This window comes from Sphaerodactylus townsendi, linkage group LG03, assembly GCF_021028975.2.
Source record: "Sphaerodactylus townsendi isolate TG3544 linkage group LG03, MPM_Stown_v2.3, whole genome shotgun sequence".
NCBI classification, from domain to species: domain Eukaryota; kingdom Metazoa; phylum Chordata; class Lepidosauria; order Squamata; family Sphaerodactylidae; genus Sphaerodactylus; species Sphaerodactylus townsendi.
The window spans coordinates 61093054-61107978 of NC_059427.1; the positions used below are offsets into that span (position 1 = coordinate 61093054).

The following is a 14925-nucleotide window of genomic DNA, read 5'->3' on the forward strand; positions in this document are numbered from 1 at the left end:
TCAATGGAAATTACGTAAAATAATGGATACAATCCAGCTGCAATTTAGCCATTTTAAGCCCAGCTGATTACTTTGGGAAAGAGCTGAGCACATACTTTAACTCTCATTTAGGGTCAGTGAAAGTCCATACTTTACATTGGGTGGGTTGTACCCAATGTCACTTGTACAAGTACTGTTTGTAAGTTCCGGTGAACACATGTACTATCCGTGTACAGTATACTCTGAATTTTTCTTTATGCTCAATAATTCTCATAATTCAACAAGCGCACAGTGGAACTTGCGCTTTAAACTGCACATTTATCCCAGTACTGCCCCCTGGTTTCATTTATAGTGAACATACGTTGGGTCTCTCTTACAAACAGATTTATGCAAATATATGCAGGATATAAATACACTCACTGTAACATGTGAACAAGGCTTGGTCCTTTAAGAGAAACGTTGTTTACAATTGTGAACCAATATAGATAAAATGTCAAAAACATAGAAATTCCCTTGATGGAAGAAATCTCCATAAAATACCTAGTGTGTCTTTCATGGAGGCACTCATGTATATCATTGGCAACATGTCAGTATCTTTTCAGAATGGGAGATGTATGAGTAAACATGAGTCATTTAGGGTGTCGGGAAATATTTCACTTTGATCAATAATATTAAGGGCCATTGCACATGTTACTGGAAAAATAACAGAAATGTGTTTGCAAAGGTTTATGGTTTTTTAAATCTCACATTTACCTTGCCTTTCCTCCAAAGAACTGAGGGTAGCAGACATTGTTCTCTGCTTATCTATTTCATCTCACAACAGCCTTGTGTGGTAGGCTAGGCTGAGAGATAACTGACCATAAGTCAGAATGGGCTGGTTGCTGTGTGAAAATCAACAGAACTATAAATGGCTGCTGTTTATTGAGTTTATACTCAGTGGCAAAATCTGAATTTGTCTCTTTGTAATGTTTGAAACAACCTTCAGAATTATTTTTCTGGGCAAACGTATGCCATCAGTATATTAAAATTGTTGGAATGAATTTTTTTATCTACTTCACAAAAGAAAGATAAGCACAAAAGAAAAATAACAGACAAGTTATGCTGCCATGCTGGGTTTATTGTGTTACTACAAAAATATTTGACTTGTAACATTTTAAAAAGAATGTGATGGATAACATCTGTTTGTTTATCCCTTTTCTCTTTCTGTCCAGGCATTTCAGGAATTGTGAGATCCTCCAGTCTAATTCAGAGTGCTAAAACCACCCTAACAGCTGGTGAGAGTGGGGTATTTTTCTGTCTTATCCTACATTTGAGGAACAGCCATTTGCAAGGCTAGCAGGGCAATTCTGAACAGAGTGATTGTACTTTAATTACACTGAAATCAGTGGGCTTGGGTTAGGGCAGCTCTGCATAGGATTCTGCAGTGATTCTAGTGTAGAACTTTTTTTTTTCCTGAAGCAGTGTGGAAAGATGCATGAAAAAGCATCAGAGCCTTTAAGAATGGATTGAAGTGCCTTTAAGAACCAGCCCCTTGGTAGAGATTGGAAGGTGTGGGAAACCAAATTACCGGTAGTCTGTTATCTACTTTTAATACTCCCCTGTGGGTTTAGAGCATTATGCTTGCTCTACTGTAAAGGAAGGAAGCTGTTAGGCTTCTTTTTATTGAGGTCCAAATTGATTGTTGTTCTGGCTTGAGGTTCCTTGTTGGTCTTTTCCTTGAATTATGAAACTTCCATTGCAGAAATGTGAACATTTGCAGTGCCTTTAGTAAGACTGAGTTGAAGTTCACTTGACGTTTTCATAAATGTATGGGATGTTTCCCACAAGAGGCCAGTTATTTGCACCTGTATTTCTGAGCAGAAACCATTTATTTTGAAACTGTTAATTGGGAACCCCTATCTGTCTTTACTCTGGACTGTTTACACACATATACGATATTGTGGACTCCTACATGTGCATGGATGATAATAATACTGTAGAATGGTCTTATAAACACAATTAGGTTTGGCTAATGTGTAGGTGGTTTTCAGGTGTATACAGGGATACCAGTTTAACCACTTTTTACCCCTTTAACCATCTCTCTCATGTTACAACCGTAATTCTTCTAATGAACCTTTGAACTAGCACAGACTTGTATGAGTATTATTTGTCATTTCTGTATTATCCACCCATCCGCCCTTTTTCCTCTTTCCCACACAGATGTTATTCAAATTTTTGAAGGCAGGTTTGAGGCGGAATCTTCAATGCCAGACATAGTTAAATTAGCAACTTGCATTTTCTTTTCATTCCCCCCTTATGTCATTCTGATGTACTGTTGACATCTAAAACCTTGTACAGGTTGTTATAATTTAATCTTGTTGCTGTTACTAGCATTCTACTGGCCTTGTTTCTTTTTTCAGTATAGTACTGGGTTCCATAATTGTGTAAGATGTCTCATCTTAGAGCACAGGTAAAATAGCCCTTGTTAAGTTCTGAAATAGTTCCAATGATCACAAGATGACTTTTTGTCATCTGAGAGATGGATCTGTGATGGCAGTTATCTTGTAATTGGCATGCTCTGTTTGCAAACTTTATTTGTCAAAGAGCACAACAAAGACCTTCAATCATCTTAGAGCAGGGGTCTGCAACCCGCAGCTCCAGAGCCGCATGCGGCTCTTTCGTCCTTGTACTGCGGCCAGTGACGTAGGTATAGATTTTTTATGGGGGGGTTCGGGGGCGAGGCCTCCCCAAGCCACGCCCATGGCCTCAGTGCTTATAAAAAACTGCTCTCCGAGGCAAGGGATGGCAGACTTCTGTAACCTGCCCCCCCCCCCCACCGGCTGGGCTCCCCAGCTGGCAGCTGACAGCTGACAGTCCCTTCTCTCTCCCCTCCAGGCAGAGGGATAGCTAGGGAAAATGGAGCCCAATGCAAAATCTGAGGTTTGTGTACCCCCCCCCCCTATGGGCGGCTGCTGTGACGCTGGAATCCACCCCCAAACAACATCACTTTCAACGGTGTTTAAATTAGGGAGCCCAGATTCTCCTTTTAAATCCATTTTAAAGGGAGAATCTGGGGTCCCCAGTAAAGATAACATTGAAAGTGATGGTGTTTTAGGGTGGATTCTCCCCCACCCTGAAACAGGGTGGTACCCTAGCAGTGCCACCTTGGGTTGCAGACCCCCAGCAGCCCCGCTGAGCTCCAGGGGTTTTCCTGGTGGTTGGCAGCCTGGCTGAGTCCAGGTGAGAAAGACGATGTCAGGTTTTAAAGGAGTTATTACCTGCAGCCCTGCAAGGTTGTACTCGTTGGAGCTGTTTGATGGGGAGCAGGGGTGGGTGGGAATTGTTTGCTTCTGCATTGCCAAGGAGAACAGGAGCGCATGGGGAAAGCCTTGCACATGGATCTTGGAAGGTTTACTTCAGAGTAAGCCAGTGGAGGGTAAGCTTGTAGATCGTGGAAGGAGGAAGGCCAGGATCATCCTTAGCCAGGGTTGTTGCAGGTTGCCAACTCATGTCGGGCAAATCCCAGGACATTTGGGGGTAGATTCTCAGAAGCTGTGGGTTTTGGGACCAGGGCGGGGACCATGCTCAGTGAGGAATATGGCTGTCGAGTCCACCCTCCATGGCAGACATTTTCTCGGGGGGGGGGGGGGAGAAGTTCAGCCCCCCCTGGAGGGTTGACAACCCCATTAAAGGCCCCAATTTTGATCCACCATGCAAATGAAATTTGAGGGGGAAATTCCACTTGGATGGTGGATCAATTTTTTTTCTTTTTTGGGGGGGCATAATCAGCGTCTTTCAGCACAAGAAAAGAGAAATGTGTGAAACGGGGGTTCCATTGCTGGTCATTTGAATCATGTACAAAACAAGCTTTTACCCCCCACCCCTTTTTGCTTTGATGGGTAAAAATGGGCCCCAAAGAAGGGAACTTCTCCCTGCATGAGAATATATAGTGTTATCTTCATTTTAGATGTTAAAAAATATTTACGGCTCCAAGTGTTTTCTTTTCTGTGGAAAACGGTCCAAATAGCTCTTTCGGTGTTAAAGGTTGCCGACCCTTGTCTTAGAGGGTTTTCTTCAGCTTTCTCTGCCAATGTGGTTTTCAAATAGCCTGAGTCTTATATTTTTGTTTACTGTCAGATGCCCAATTTAGCTCCTCAAGAAAAGAGGCTGTATGTTTTCTGAATGTCTGTGGCAAGACTTCTAGTCTGGTTTCTATTAGAAGAGGTACCATTTGTTGATTCATTTTTCCTTTTAGTCTTACGGTCTTTCTGAATTTAGAGCTTTGAAAAGTTTTATATTTTGCTACTTCTAAGGATGTTGCACGGGTTTTTTACTTTAAAGATTTGTATTGTTATTGTATTTGGCAGCCATATGGGAAATAACATTTTGTGTTATATTTACAATAACGATCCAGTCATGCTTTGTTTTCACCCAAGGGCATGCATTGCTATTGAACTCTGATTGATAGATCTTCTAGGCATTCATAGATATAATAGGGGAAAAATCTAGACTTTCAGATTTTAATATGTACCAGCAGAGGCATTTTGTCTCAGGCACTAGATCTCCAATGTTAATTCACTGGGACCAACGTCAGGAGTCTTCTGCCCTTGAATGAATTTCCCTTCTTTTGCTTCAGTCTATATGTAACTTCTGGCCTATGCCTCCGAGGAACAAGAGCAGTTTCTGATTGCCTACCAGGAAATATTTTGGATAATGAGCTCCTAACAGCTGTTTGGCAAGGGGGAGGGGTCTAATACCTTATTTTTTAAATCTCAACCCTGCTTTTTCCACTCTATGAGCTGCTGAACAAGTCAAAGTTGGTTGTTTATTTCTCGAAAAGGCCATGAGTTAGTACTGCGCACACATGCTTTACATGAGGGGTTTCCTAGCTCCAGGTGGGGGTTGGAATTTTCCAAGAATTACAGTTGATCTCCTAATTACAGACATTTTCCCCCCTGGAGAAAATGGGAGCTTCGGAGGGTGGAATTCTGACATCGCAACCCCACTGAGCTCCCCCCTTTCCCCAAACTCTGCCCTTCACAGGTGTTGCCCCCACATCACCAAGAATTTCCTAACCTGGAGCTGGCAGCCCCATTTGCATGCAGAAGGTACCTGGTTCAGAATCTCCACTTAAAGTATCTTCTCAGGTAGGAGATGTTATAAAATATATATTTTTCCCCCTGAGACTCCAGGGAGCAGCTGCCAGTCAGAGTAAACAATGCTGATCAATAAATAAAGCTGATCAATAAAGCAGATTGTTTATTTACCTGGAATATTTCTACACCATCTCCTCGGATTCCTGCTTGTAGTGGCTCACAGTTAAAAGCCGCAAACCATTAAAAATATAACATATTACACATAAGCAGGACAAAAAGTATCCATAAAACAAAGAGACTATTAAAAAGCTGGTAAGAGGAACCCATGGGCAAGAAGATGCATTTTGCTCTGATGCCTAAAAGCAAGCAAAGGGGAGGGGTATTCCAAAGGCCTTCCTAGAAATGCCCTAGCCCTAGTAACTACCTGCTTCACCTCTAAGACGAGATTGGAGTAACCAAAACCACTGTTAAATATAGAAATTGCAGAGAGGTATGGAAGTGAAGGACTGCTCCTCCCTATTTCAGTCTTTGCAACTATGGACCTCTTCCCAGCAATTTCTACTTTCAGTCTTTTCTGTGGAGAATGGCCTTCCAGTTTGGACTGTCACACTATTGGGAGTTTCAAAGCTGCAATCCTACACTTGGTCCAAGAAATTTCTCTGTTGGTAAAGGGACAGGAAACAGGAGAGAGGTCAAGGACGTAGGTAAGGGGGGGTTCATGGGTTTAAAAACCCCCATTACATGTCCAAAGCTCCGGCCCCCCATTTGTGGTTTTTTGTATTTTAAAGTGTTTTCCAGTTTTTGGCCTGCAGAGGGTGCGATTTTTAGGCTAGCAGCAACAAAATTTCAGGGATTTTTTGGGAGACTCTCCTGATGATATCAGCCAAGTTAGGTGAGGTTTGGTTCAGGGGATCCAAAGTTATGGACTTCCAAAGGGGGTGCCCCATCACCCATTGTTTCCAATGGGAGCTAATAGGAACTGGGGGCTACACCTTTGAGGGTCCATAACTTTGGACCCCCTGAACCAAACTTCACCAAACCTGGGAGGTATCATCAGGAGAGTCTCCTAAAGACACCGTGAAAGTTTGGTGCTGTTAGCTTAACAATTGCACCCCTGACAGCAGGCACCCCCAAATTTCCTCAGATTCTCCTTTTAAATCCACCCCCTTCGGCATGAATTTAAAGGGAGAATCTGAGGTCCCCAGTTTAAACATTGAAAGTGGTGCTGTTTCAGGGTGGGGGAGTATCCATCCCCAAACAGCATCACTTTCAATGTTGTTTTAACTGAGGACCCCAGATTCTCCCTTTAAGGTGGATTTAAAAGTAGAATCTGTGCTTCCTAGTTTGAACACCACTGAAAATTATGCTGTTTGGGGGTGGATTCCAGCATCACATTGGCTGCCCATGGTGGGGTGTGTGTGTGTGCAAAACTGAGATTTTGCACTGGGCTCCATTTCCCCTAGCTATGCCTCTGCTCAGATGAGAGGGCAGAAGGGACTGCTGGCTGGGAGCCCAGCTGGGAGCCCAGCTGGGGGGGGGGCAGGGCAGGTGGGTCAGGAGAGTCTGCCACCCCTGGCCTCGGAGAGCTGCTTTTATAAGCAGTGATAACCGGGGGAGGGGCTTGGGGAGGCGTGGCCCCTCCCCCTGAACCCACCCCATAAAACATCTATACCTTCGTCCCTGGAGAGGTTGCTCTCAAGCACACCCCTTCTAGGCAATAGCTCTCACAAGAAATCCAGTCAGTAAGATTTGATTATGTAAATGCTTCTAGCCAACAGAAAACAATTACCAGGGATGATCTACAGAAAATGGTGCCTAGGGCAAGCACTGAAATTGCACCCCTGTGATGCATTCCACTTTTGAAAGCCTATCCGATCCACACTCCACACAGTACCCAGTACCTCCTATGCCCTATGGCATTGTTTTCTTCTCAGAGCTTCATGGGGGTGGGAGAGGGACGATTCACTGAAGTCTTGCCAAGTAGTGGCCCTGATACTAGCTTAACAAAGATGTAGTATCCCAGTCCCAAGATCTTTATTATTATTTGCAAATGGGGAGGGGGAAGAGACAAGATAGATAACATATGCCAACCCCTCCCTTTCAGAGCAAGCTTTTTGTTGGGGTGGGGATCTCTCTATCTTTCTCACACACACATGTGCATACACTCTCCCTCCCTCATTCAAAGCACATATGCACCTGTGCCAAAACAACTCTGCTGGCCTCGGGTCCCCACCCACCCATACCACAAAGACACCCCGATTGCCACACTGCCTCACTTCACTTGGGATTTTGGGAGTGGTAAAGGCAACCTGAGCTTCTAACCCATTGATTTAGGAAACTGAGGAACATGCAGATGGAGGGAAGAACAGGAAAAAGGGAAAGTGCTTCTCAGTGGCGCAGCCACCCCATATCTCCTCCTTTCCTTGCCACACACCTCATTCTCAACTTTCATATTGAGAGCCCAGTGCAGACATCTCCACTGGGGGTTCTGCATTCCAGAGAGGGCTTCTGCAACCTTCAAAGTGTGCTCTCCTGCCCTAAACAAGAGGGCAGCATTGCCTTCCTCCATTGTCTCCATCCTGTTCTCCAGAAGGGAACACACACAGCCCTCCCACTAACAAAGGCCAGAACCCGCAGACCCTTGGCATTCCATACCAGTGCTCAGCAGCTACACCTCTACACGCACCCCTCCCTGGGACCAGTAATGAAGGCAAGCCCTGGCCCGCTGTCTCCTTGAGTTGTATCTTATCAGCTGGGACACTGGTTTTCAGCTTTAGCCCCCATATGCACCCTGCAAGAAATGCTCAGATGTGTGGCCATCAGAGGGTGAACCAGGAAGGGCCACCATTGCTAAGATAGTGGGGAAGAGGAGAAGGGGCCAAGTTGGGTGTGTGTGTGCCACATGTGAACGTTGCTGACATGAAGCAGAACACTGGGTGGGGGGTGGGGGCTGCCAGACCCCACACAAGGCTATGGTGCCCTCCTTCAAGGGGCACCTCTGGCAAGCATCATTCCTACCATACCTTATATATGCTTTTGTATATACCTAGCAGGGAACAGAGATATAGATATGCCAAATAAATGCTACATGGAGTAACAGGAAGAGAAGGACTGACTCAAGAAGGTGAGGAAACAGAGATGAATTCCCTTGACCTGAGCGGAATGAGATCTATTTTGGTGGGTTTCCTCTGGAAATAACTGGCAAGAAAGAGCTGTCACACTTGCGGGCCATCTTGATGGCCACCATTACCATGTGGAGCTAACAAATGGCAGGTAGCCTGGACAAATACTCAGTACCCTAGAACAACAAGTAGGGTATGTCTAGTGGATATGTCTAGAGGAGGGCTAGAGGATTGCATGTGTGTTCTGTTACTTGGTGTCCTTGCTTGATCTGCTTTTGTGCAGCATATGTGTGTAGATACTGTATACTGGAGATCATGGCGTATTGTATTGTATCCTTGATGGATACCGCTTTGAGTTGTGAAGGAAAGGCTTCAAACAAGTACCTAAGATTTAGAGAGAAGAAGATGGGCAGGTTCTAAGTTTGAACACTTCACAGAAAGCACAAACAGAAGAAGTTAAAATAACTCATGATTCCTTCCTCTGGTTCTGTATAAGGCCAAAGCTTCTCTGCTTTCTTACTTGATTCTTAGAAATGTTCCCATTTTATATTGATGATGAATTTTGTTTTACTAGTCTGATGGCTCGGAACAATTTCTTGTTAGGCGAGCTTTGAGAAATATTGCTCTGTTTCCTTCTGAATGAACCAAATATCTTGTAGTAGTGTACATAACAATATACAGATACCTCATTCCATCCATTAAACTGTATATGACATCAGTTTTTCAAGATTTAAGGCAGTGCACCAGAAAAGGCAAACTATGATTTATTTATTCATTTATTTTTATTTTCAACCCACCCTTTCCTGAATAAGTAGGGCACAGAATGGCTTACAACAAAAAATTTACAAAATTAGATAAGTTGACAATTAAAAATCCTCAATAACTAATAAAACTCAATGGTGCCCTAAATATCCACAAAAATGGAAGAGCCAGTCGGTTGGGGGGAGAAAGGGAAAAGGTACAACTAAAAACAGCTGGGAATAAAGAACAGATAATTGAATGATATGTAAGAGGAAGGGGAAGGCCAGCTCAATGATATATCTGGCATAGATCTATCCTTCATAGATGGGAGGATAAGTCTATTTTTGTAGAGTTTAAATACTGTGAAGTTTTAAAAGAACATGTGGCTGGACAAGAAGCAGTTTTGTACGTTAGTTACATGATGGAGGACTGAAATTTTGAAAATTGTCATCCTAATTGCAACAAACACAGCTGCTTCTGTAAAGTCTGAAATCATGAGATAAATGTAAAAAGATGGATCTAGAAATCCACTGAGCCAACAATTGTGGATCTTCCCTGATGGGAGCAGCAGTGGTGTAGTGTTTAAGAGCAGGTGTACTCTAATCTGGAGGAACCAGGTTTGATTCCCTGCTCTGCCTCCTGAGTTGTGGAGGCTTATCTGGGGAATTCAGATTAGCCTGTACACTCCCAACACAGGCCAGCTGGCTGACCTTGGGCAGCTGGGCTAGTCACAGTTCTTCTGAGCTCTCTCAGCCCCACCTACCTCACAGGGTGTTTGTTGTGAGCGGGGAAGGGAAATGAGTTTGTAAGCCCCTTTGAGTCTCCTATAGGAGAGAAAGGGGGGATATAAATCCAACTCTCCTTCTTCTATCCCCTCTCCCTTGTATTAACTTCCAAGTTGATTCCTAGCACTATTGGACCAACTGAAGAAACAGCCATTCAGTTCAATGGGCTGAGGCTTGATGGGGAAATACTGCAAAATTGCTCCCTCAGCATGACTCAAAAGGGATTGATGGAGTGAGGGAAAAGTGGGGAAGATCTTTGACCATCCGTGCTTTCCACTGATTCCATTCCCAAAGAGCAGCATTTAGAAGTGAGATGTCAGGAATGAGCTGTTTTAGAGCTGCACACTAGGGGGCTAGTTAAAACTGATTGATTGCTGAAGGTGGTCAAATAGTCTTCATAAACAATTGATCATAAAATTGTCAGATGTATTAGTAGCCTGTGAAGCAGTGGTTCCCAACTTTTGAATATAAGAATCCCCTTTTTAACATCAACAAGTTTTGCAGACCCGCACAATAGTAGTTGTACTACTAATATTTGTTGATTGAGATTATGATTAAAAGGTCAAAATTACAATGCTTAGTAGGCACATGGATTTGCAGCCCTCTGCTGTAGAGTTCAGACATTAATTACTGAATTGTAGCTTTTCTTGCAATATTTTTAACTTTTAAAAAACTTTTATAATTTTGAATGGGTAGTTTGAATGTAAAAGATAGTTCTAGCCACTAAACTTTCCCTTTCCCCCTTCTGATGTCCTGACTCTTCTTTTTCTTTAAGGGTTAAAAAAATCTGTGATCTACAGCATGAAGAAGATGTATAAAATGTCAAAAGGATGGTTAACAAAGTCATGATATCTGCATTTGGATTTTCTGGGAAATCAACCTGATCTCTTATTGCTCAATGTACAAATTCTACCTGTTACATAATTATTGCCTTGAAAAACTAAATATTCAGAAACGCATGTCCGCTACATATATGCAGACAGTTTTAAACAGACGACAAAACACATATTTTCATTTTTATTGTTTTGAAGATTATGTGGGTTTTTTTATATTCCTGTTCTTTTTCTACAGAAAACCCTTGGTGAGTTTGTATTTTTAATGCCTTCAAAATGTTTTCCTTTACAGATCTTAATGTCTTATTTTGTCATATTTGCATCTTGTACTTCAGCAAATTTTGCATAGGTTTTCTGTACTGGATTGCATGTTTTTTTTTCTGTTCGCATGCTTGCTGATATATAGAGTTACATGCTAAGTAACTTTGAAAGAAATTGGTCATTCATTTTTACAGCATAGTTGACAGCAGCATAATTCAAAAACAAATACATATTTTTCCAACTTACAGCAGTTCACAATGGAAATAATAATAAATAATAAAGATAATAAATAATAAAGATAATAAAATGGAAAATATAATCCTTATATACAATTCCCTAGGGGATGGAATGTCCCACGACAAACACCCAGTCAATGGGTGTGCAGGACTCAAGACATTCCATCCCGTCTCCGCCCACCTTCCCCCAACACAGGAGCCTCCCCTGCCTCAAATAATATGGACTGCTCTCCTGGAGCGGAGGGAGATCCCCTTCCTCCCCCCCCCTTCTTGAGTCCATTTTATTTTAATTTAAAATGAGTTTTAGGGCTAGTAAATAATAAAGGACTTAGAGGTATCTGAAAGAGAAAGAAACAGTCTCAGATAAAATACTAGTTAAAATAACTGTCTTGCTCTAAGGCTCAATGGATATTAGGCCTGCAAATTTAACTCTCTCCCTTCCTTCTTATTTTGTCAGAACCAAGTACACATCAGCCCTGACAGCATTACTCCAGGGTTACTCTAAGGCTCAGTTGTTCATGATACTGTTTATAGTTTGGGTCCTGGCCTATAAATAATTAAAAAAAAAGGCTTCAGTTCCTCCTCAAAAGCTCACTAGTTCATGGGGGGGCGGGGCAGGATAGGCTATGGAGAATAGAGTACAGTGGAGTGTTATTGAAGGTGCAGTATACATCTGTAAACACTTATGTTGAATACATGAAAACAATCATGCATAACCAGTATGTTAAATGTACAAAAAATTACTTGTGTTTGATTCACTACTTTTCCTTGATTTAGGGGTATGTGTAATGTGAGTAGAAGGAATGTGATACTGCCCACTCAATAATTCTGAACTCCGTAATGACCAGACATGTAAAGTTTTTTTATAATGTATTTATCTAATGTCATGCATCTAGTATATCTGCTTTGTTTTTAGATAATATATTTTAATATAACATTTACTGAATATTAGGTGAAAAAATCAGGTAATGAATAGTCTCTGAGCACTAGTGTTGGGTTTTTTTAAAAACTTGCCAAGTAATCATAAATTAAATACAGTCTTGAATACAAAAGCAGTATCAAGGCTATTTTCTTTTAAGTCAGCTGGAACTTTGGTGGCAAATAGAAACAGCTAATTAATGTTCACACTTCTTCCAATAATCGCTTCAGGGCCAGGAAATATACCGGTAACTCAAAGGAGGTAAATCTTACAGAGCTCAATCTTTCACATCCTTGCAAAGCACAGATAATCTTCCTCCAATATATTATCTTAATTTGCTTGCTATTGATTGGCAGAAGTACTATGCAACCAATAGATTCTTGCCAATGATTACTGGATTACCAGCTAATGCCTGTCTTGGCTTTCTTGGTCCCATAAAGGGAAAGGTACACCCTAATATGGCTTGTATAATGTGGGCTGACTGCTAGACATAAAGCATGCCAGCAGAGGAGGTGTGAGTGATTTTCATCACTGCAGATCCTCACATTGTGGCCAGTGCTGTTCCTAGAAATCCTGTGAAACTCAAGGGCATTTATGTGTGGGACACAGTGGGCAGAAGTAGCAAGAGCAGTAGCATATCTACAGAAAATGGCGCCTGGAGCAAGAACTGATTTTGCGCGCCCCCTTCCTCCGAGCATCTGGCCAGCAAGGGGGTTTGTGTGGCTGCCTGGCCCTTCCCTACCCCCGTATGGTGGAGAACCAGAACTTCACTTCCCCACTCACCAGCACTACTCCTGCCTAGGAGAGACAGAGTGGGAGAGAAATAGAAAAAGAGAGAGGGAGGGAGAGAAAGAGAGACAGAAAGAGATTGGCTAAACTAAACATAAGAAGAATATGAAGGAAGCAGGAAAAAACTCAGGAGGCTGCTTATTTCGCCACATGCTAGTGTCATCCTTAGCACAGGAACAATAATACACTGGGAATAAATTTTACAAAAAGCAATCCTTTATGGACTAGCTAGTCCAAGCCACATTTGACCCACTACTTGTGGGCATTCAGGAAGATACTTTTGTACATGTTTCTAGACTCAGCGAGCCATGTTAGAAGCAGGGCTGTGACAATGTTCACAACTCTTATTCCATTAATTGGATCATAGAATCACAGAGTTAGAAGAGACCACAGGGGCCATCCAGTCCAACCCCCTGCCATGGCAGCAACATACAATCAAAGCACGAGCACTCCTGGCAAATGATCATGTAGCCTCTGTTTGAAACCTCCAAAGAAGGAGACTCCATCACCCTTTGAGGCAGCATATTCCACTGCCTCCCTGACATCCTTCAGGACCTCTCTTCATGTCTAGGGCAAACCTCGTGTCAACATTTCACAAATGAAAATAAGGATGCCAACTGACATACCAAGGAGCTTCCCAGCAAGTCATCACACCTTGCTAAAGTCTACCCTGTTTTCTGTATAATTTATATTTTTGTCCCATAAAAGCTTCTATCACTTGAAAGGGTCAAAGGTTTACTAGAAAAATTAAATTGTCCAATAATAGTTTATTAGGTCAAAAATTTACCTCCGCAGCTGCAGAGTAGGAAATGTCAGGGAGTACATTGCCTGGTTTGGACTTCTCAGAAGCAAAATAGAAATATTCTAAATATATATAGAAATATTCTAAATAAATAAATATGCCTCACCGTGGATTTGCAGGGATGGACATTAATGACAAGACACGTTTACTCTCCATTCCAAGATGCAACTCCTATGGTCTATGGGAGAAAGCTGAACCCCAAGAATGACAGTTCTAGCCACGGGCCAGCCCTGTTTTAACAGAACATCCTTGAAATGCAGAAATAGGGTTGTCGACTTCCAGGTGGGGCCAGGAGTTCTCCAGAGAACTATCTCCAGAGAACAGAGATCAGTTCCCCTGGGTAAAAATGGCAGCTTCCAAGAACAACCTCTGTGACATCACATTTTGAGTGTTCCTCACGAAATCTCTAGGAATATCCTAAGCCAGAGCTGGCAACCACACAGGGAACCAAAAACAGGAACTGTCACTGGTAAATAAGGAGAGTTGGAACACACTTGAATGGAAGATAATTTAAACTATTGATTGCAGACTGATCACCATGCAAAACCCTAAATATAGACATTGAATTTTATTAAGAATATAGAATTTGCTTCCAACAGCCAAATATATTGGAAAGCTTAAATCCAAATATATTGGAAAGCTTAAATCTTCTCTGCGTGGAAGGTATTCTTGTGCTTATGGAGCAACAAAAACTATTGTTTCCTTTACTCAATTTTATTATCCTCTGTCAAGAAAACACATTTTGGAAGCAAAGATAGTCAGGAAAAACATAAGAGATTGTAATTTGCTTTATGGTATACATATATATTGTTTTATATTTAAATAGATATTTATTCTTTCTCTATTTTATTCTTTCTCTCAACTCACTGTGGTCAGACATTATGCCTTCCTTCACACATTTCCTTGTTTTTCCTTCACTATTCTCAGTGCAGGGAAGTGGGACTATCCTCCTCTTTTTCTTCTTCCTCCCCCCTCATGGGAGGAAATTTTCTTCCCTTCTGGCAAATGTCTTTCCTCCTTCTTTTATGTGTTGTTTTCCTCAAGTTTGCAGGCATATCCTTGTCAAATACACCAGGGTTCCCCTCTCCTTTAACAATAAGACTTAGTACAGCAAATAATAACAGACTCCAGTCAAACTCCAAAATCACAATTAGAAGCCCTTCTCTTCCTAAAAGAGAAAATAATGTCTTCATTATGTGGCACACAAGTGGAAACACCATGACTATTGCATGTTAACTCTCAATCCTCCGAAGTTGGCATGCATTTATTATTTTTATTTATTCTCAGCATTTATACGCTGCCTTCCTGCCCTCACCAAAACCCCCAAGAAATTAACAGACTAAAAACATACCTAGCAAAAACTTTCTTAAAACCATTAAAACC

The 14925-nt window shown here is 42.0% G+C and overlaps 1 protein-coding gene across 5 annotated transcripts in view; it reads left to right on the forward strand.

Moving 5' to 3' along the window:
* The window catches only part of TAMM41 (TAM41 mitochondrial translocator assembly and maintenance homolog), a 34274-nt gene extending 22190 nt beyond the window's left edge, over window positions 1–12084 (forward strand). For 4 of the 5 annotated variants that reach the window (XM_048490275.1, XM_048490270.1, XM_048490273.1 and 1 more), the window contains 2 exons: window positions 1191–1253; window positions 10478–12084. In XM_048490275.1, coding sequence (XP_048346232.1) covers window positions 1191–1253; window positions 10478–10551 — 137 coding nt within the window. In that variant the 3' untranslated portion in view covers window positions 10552–12084. Of the gene's footprint in view, window positions 1–1190; window positions 1254–5001; window positions 5094–10477 lie in introns of those variants that run through there. The other variant, XM_048490272.1, reaches the window with a different exon arrangement.
* The last annotated feature ends 2841 nt before the right edge of the window (window positions 12085–14925 follow it).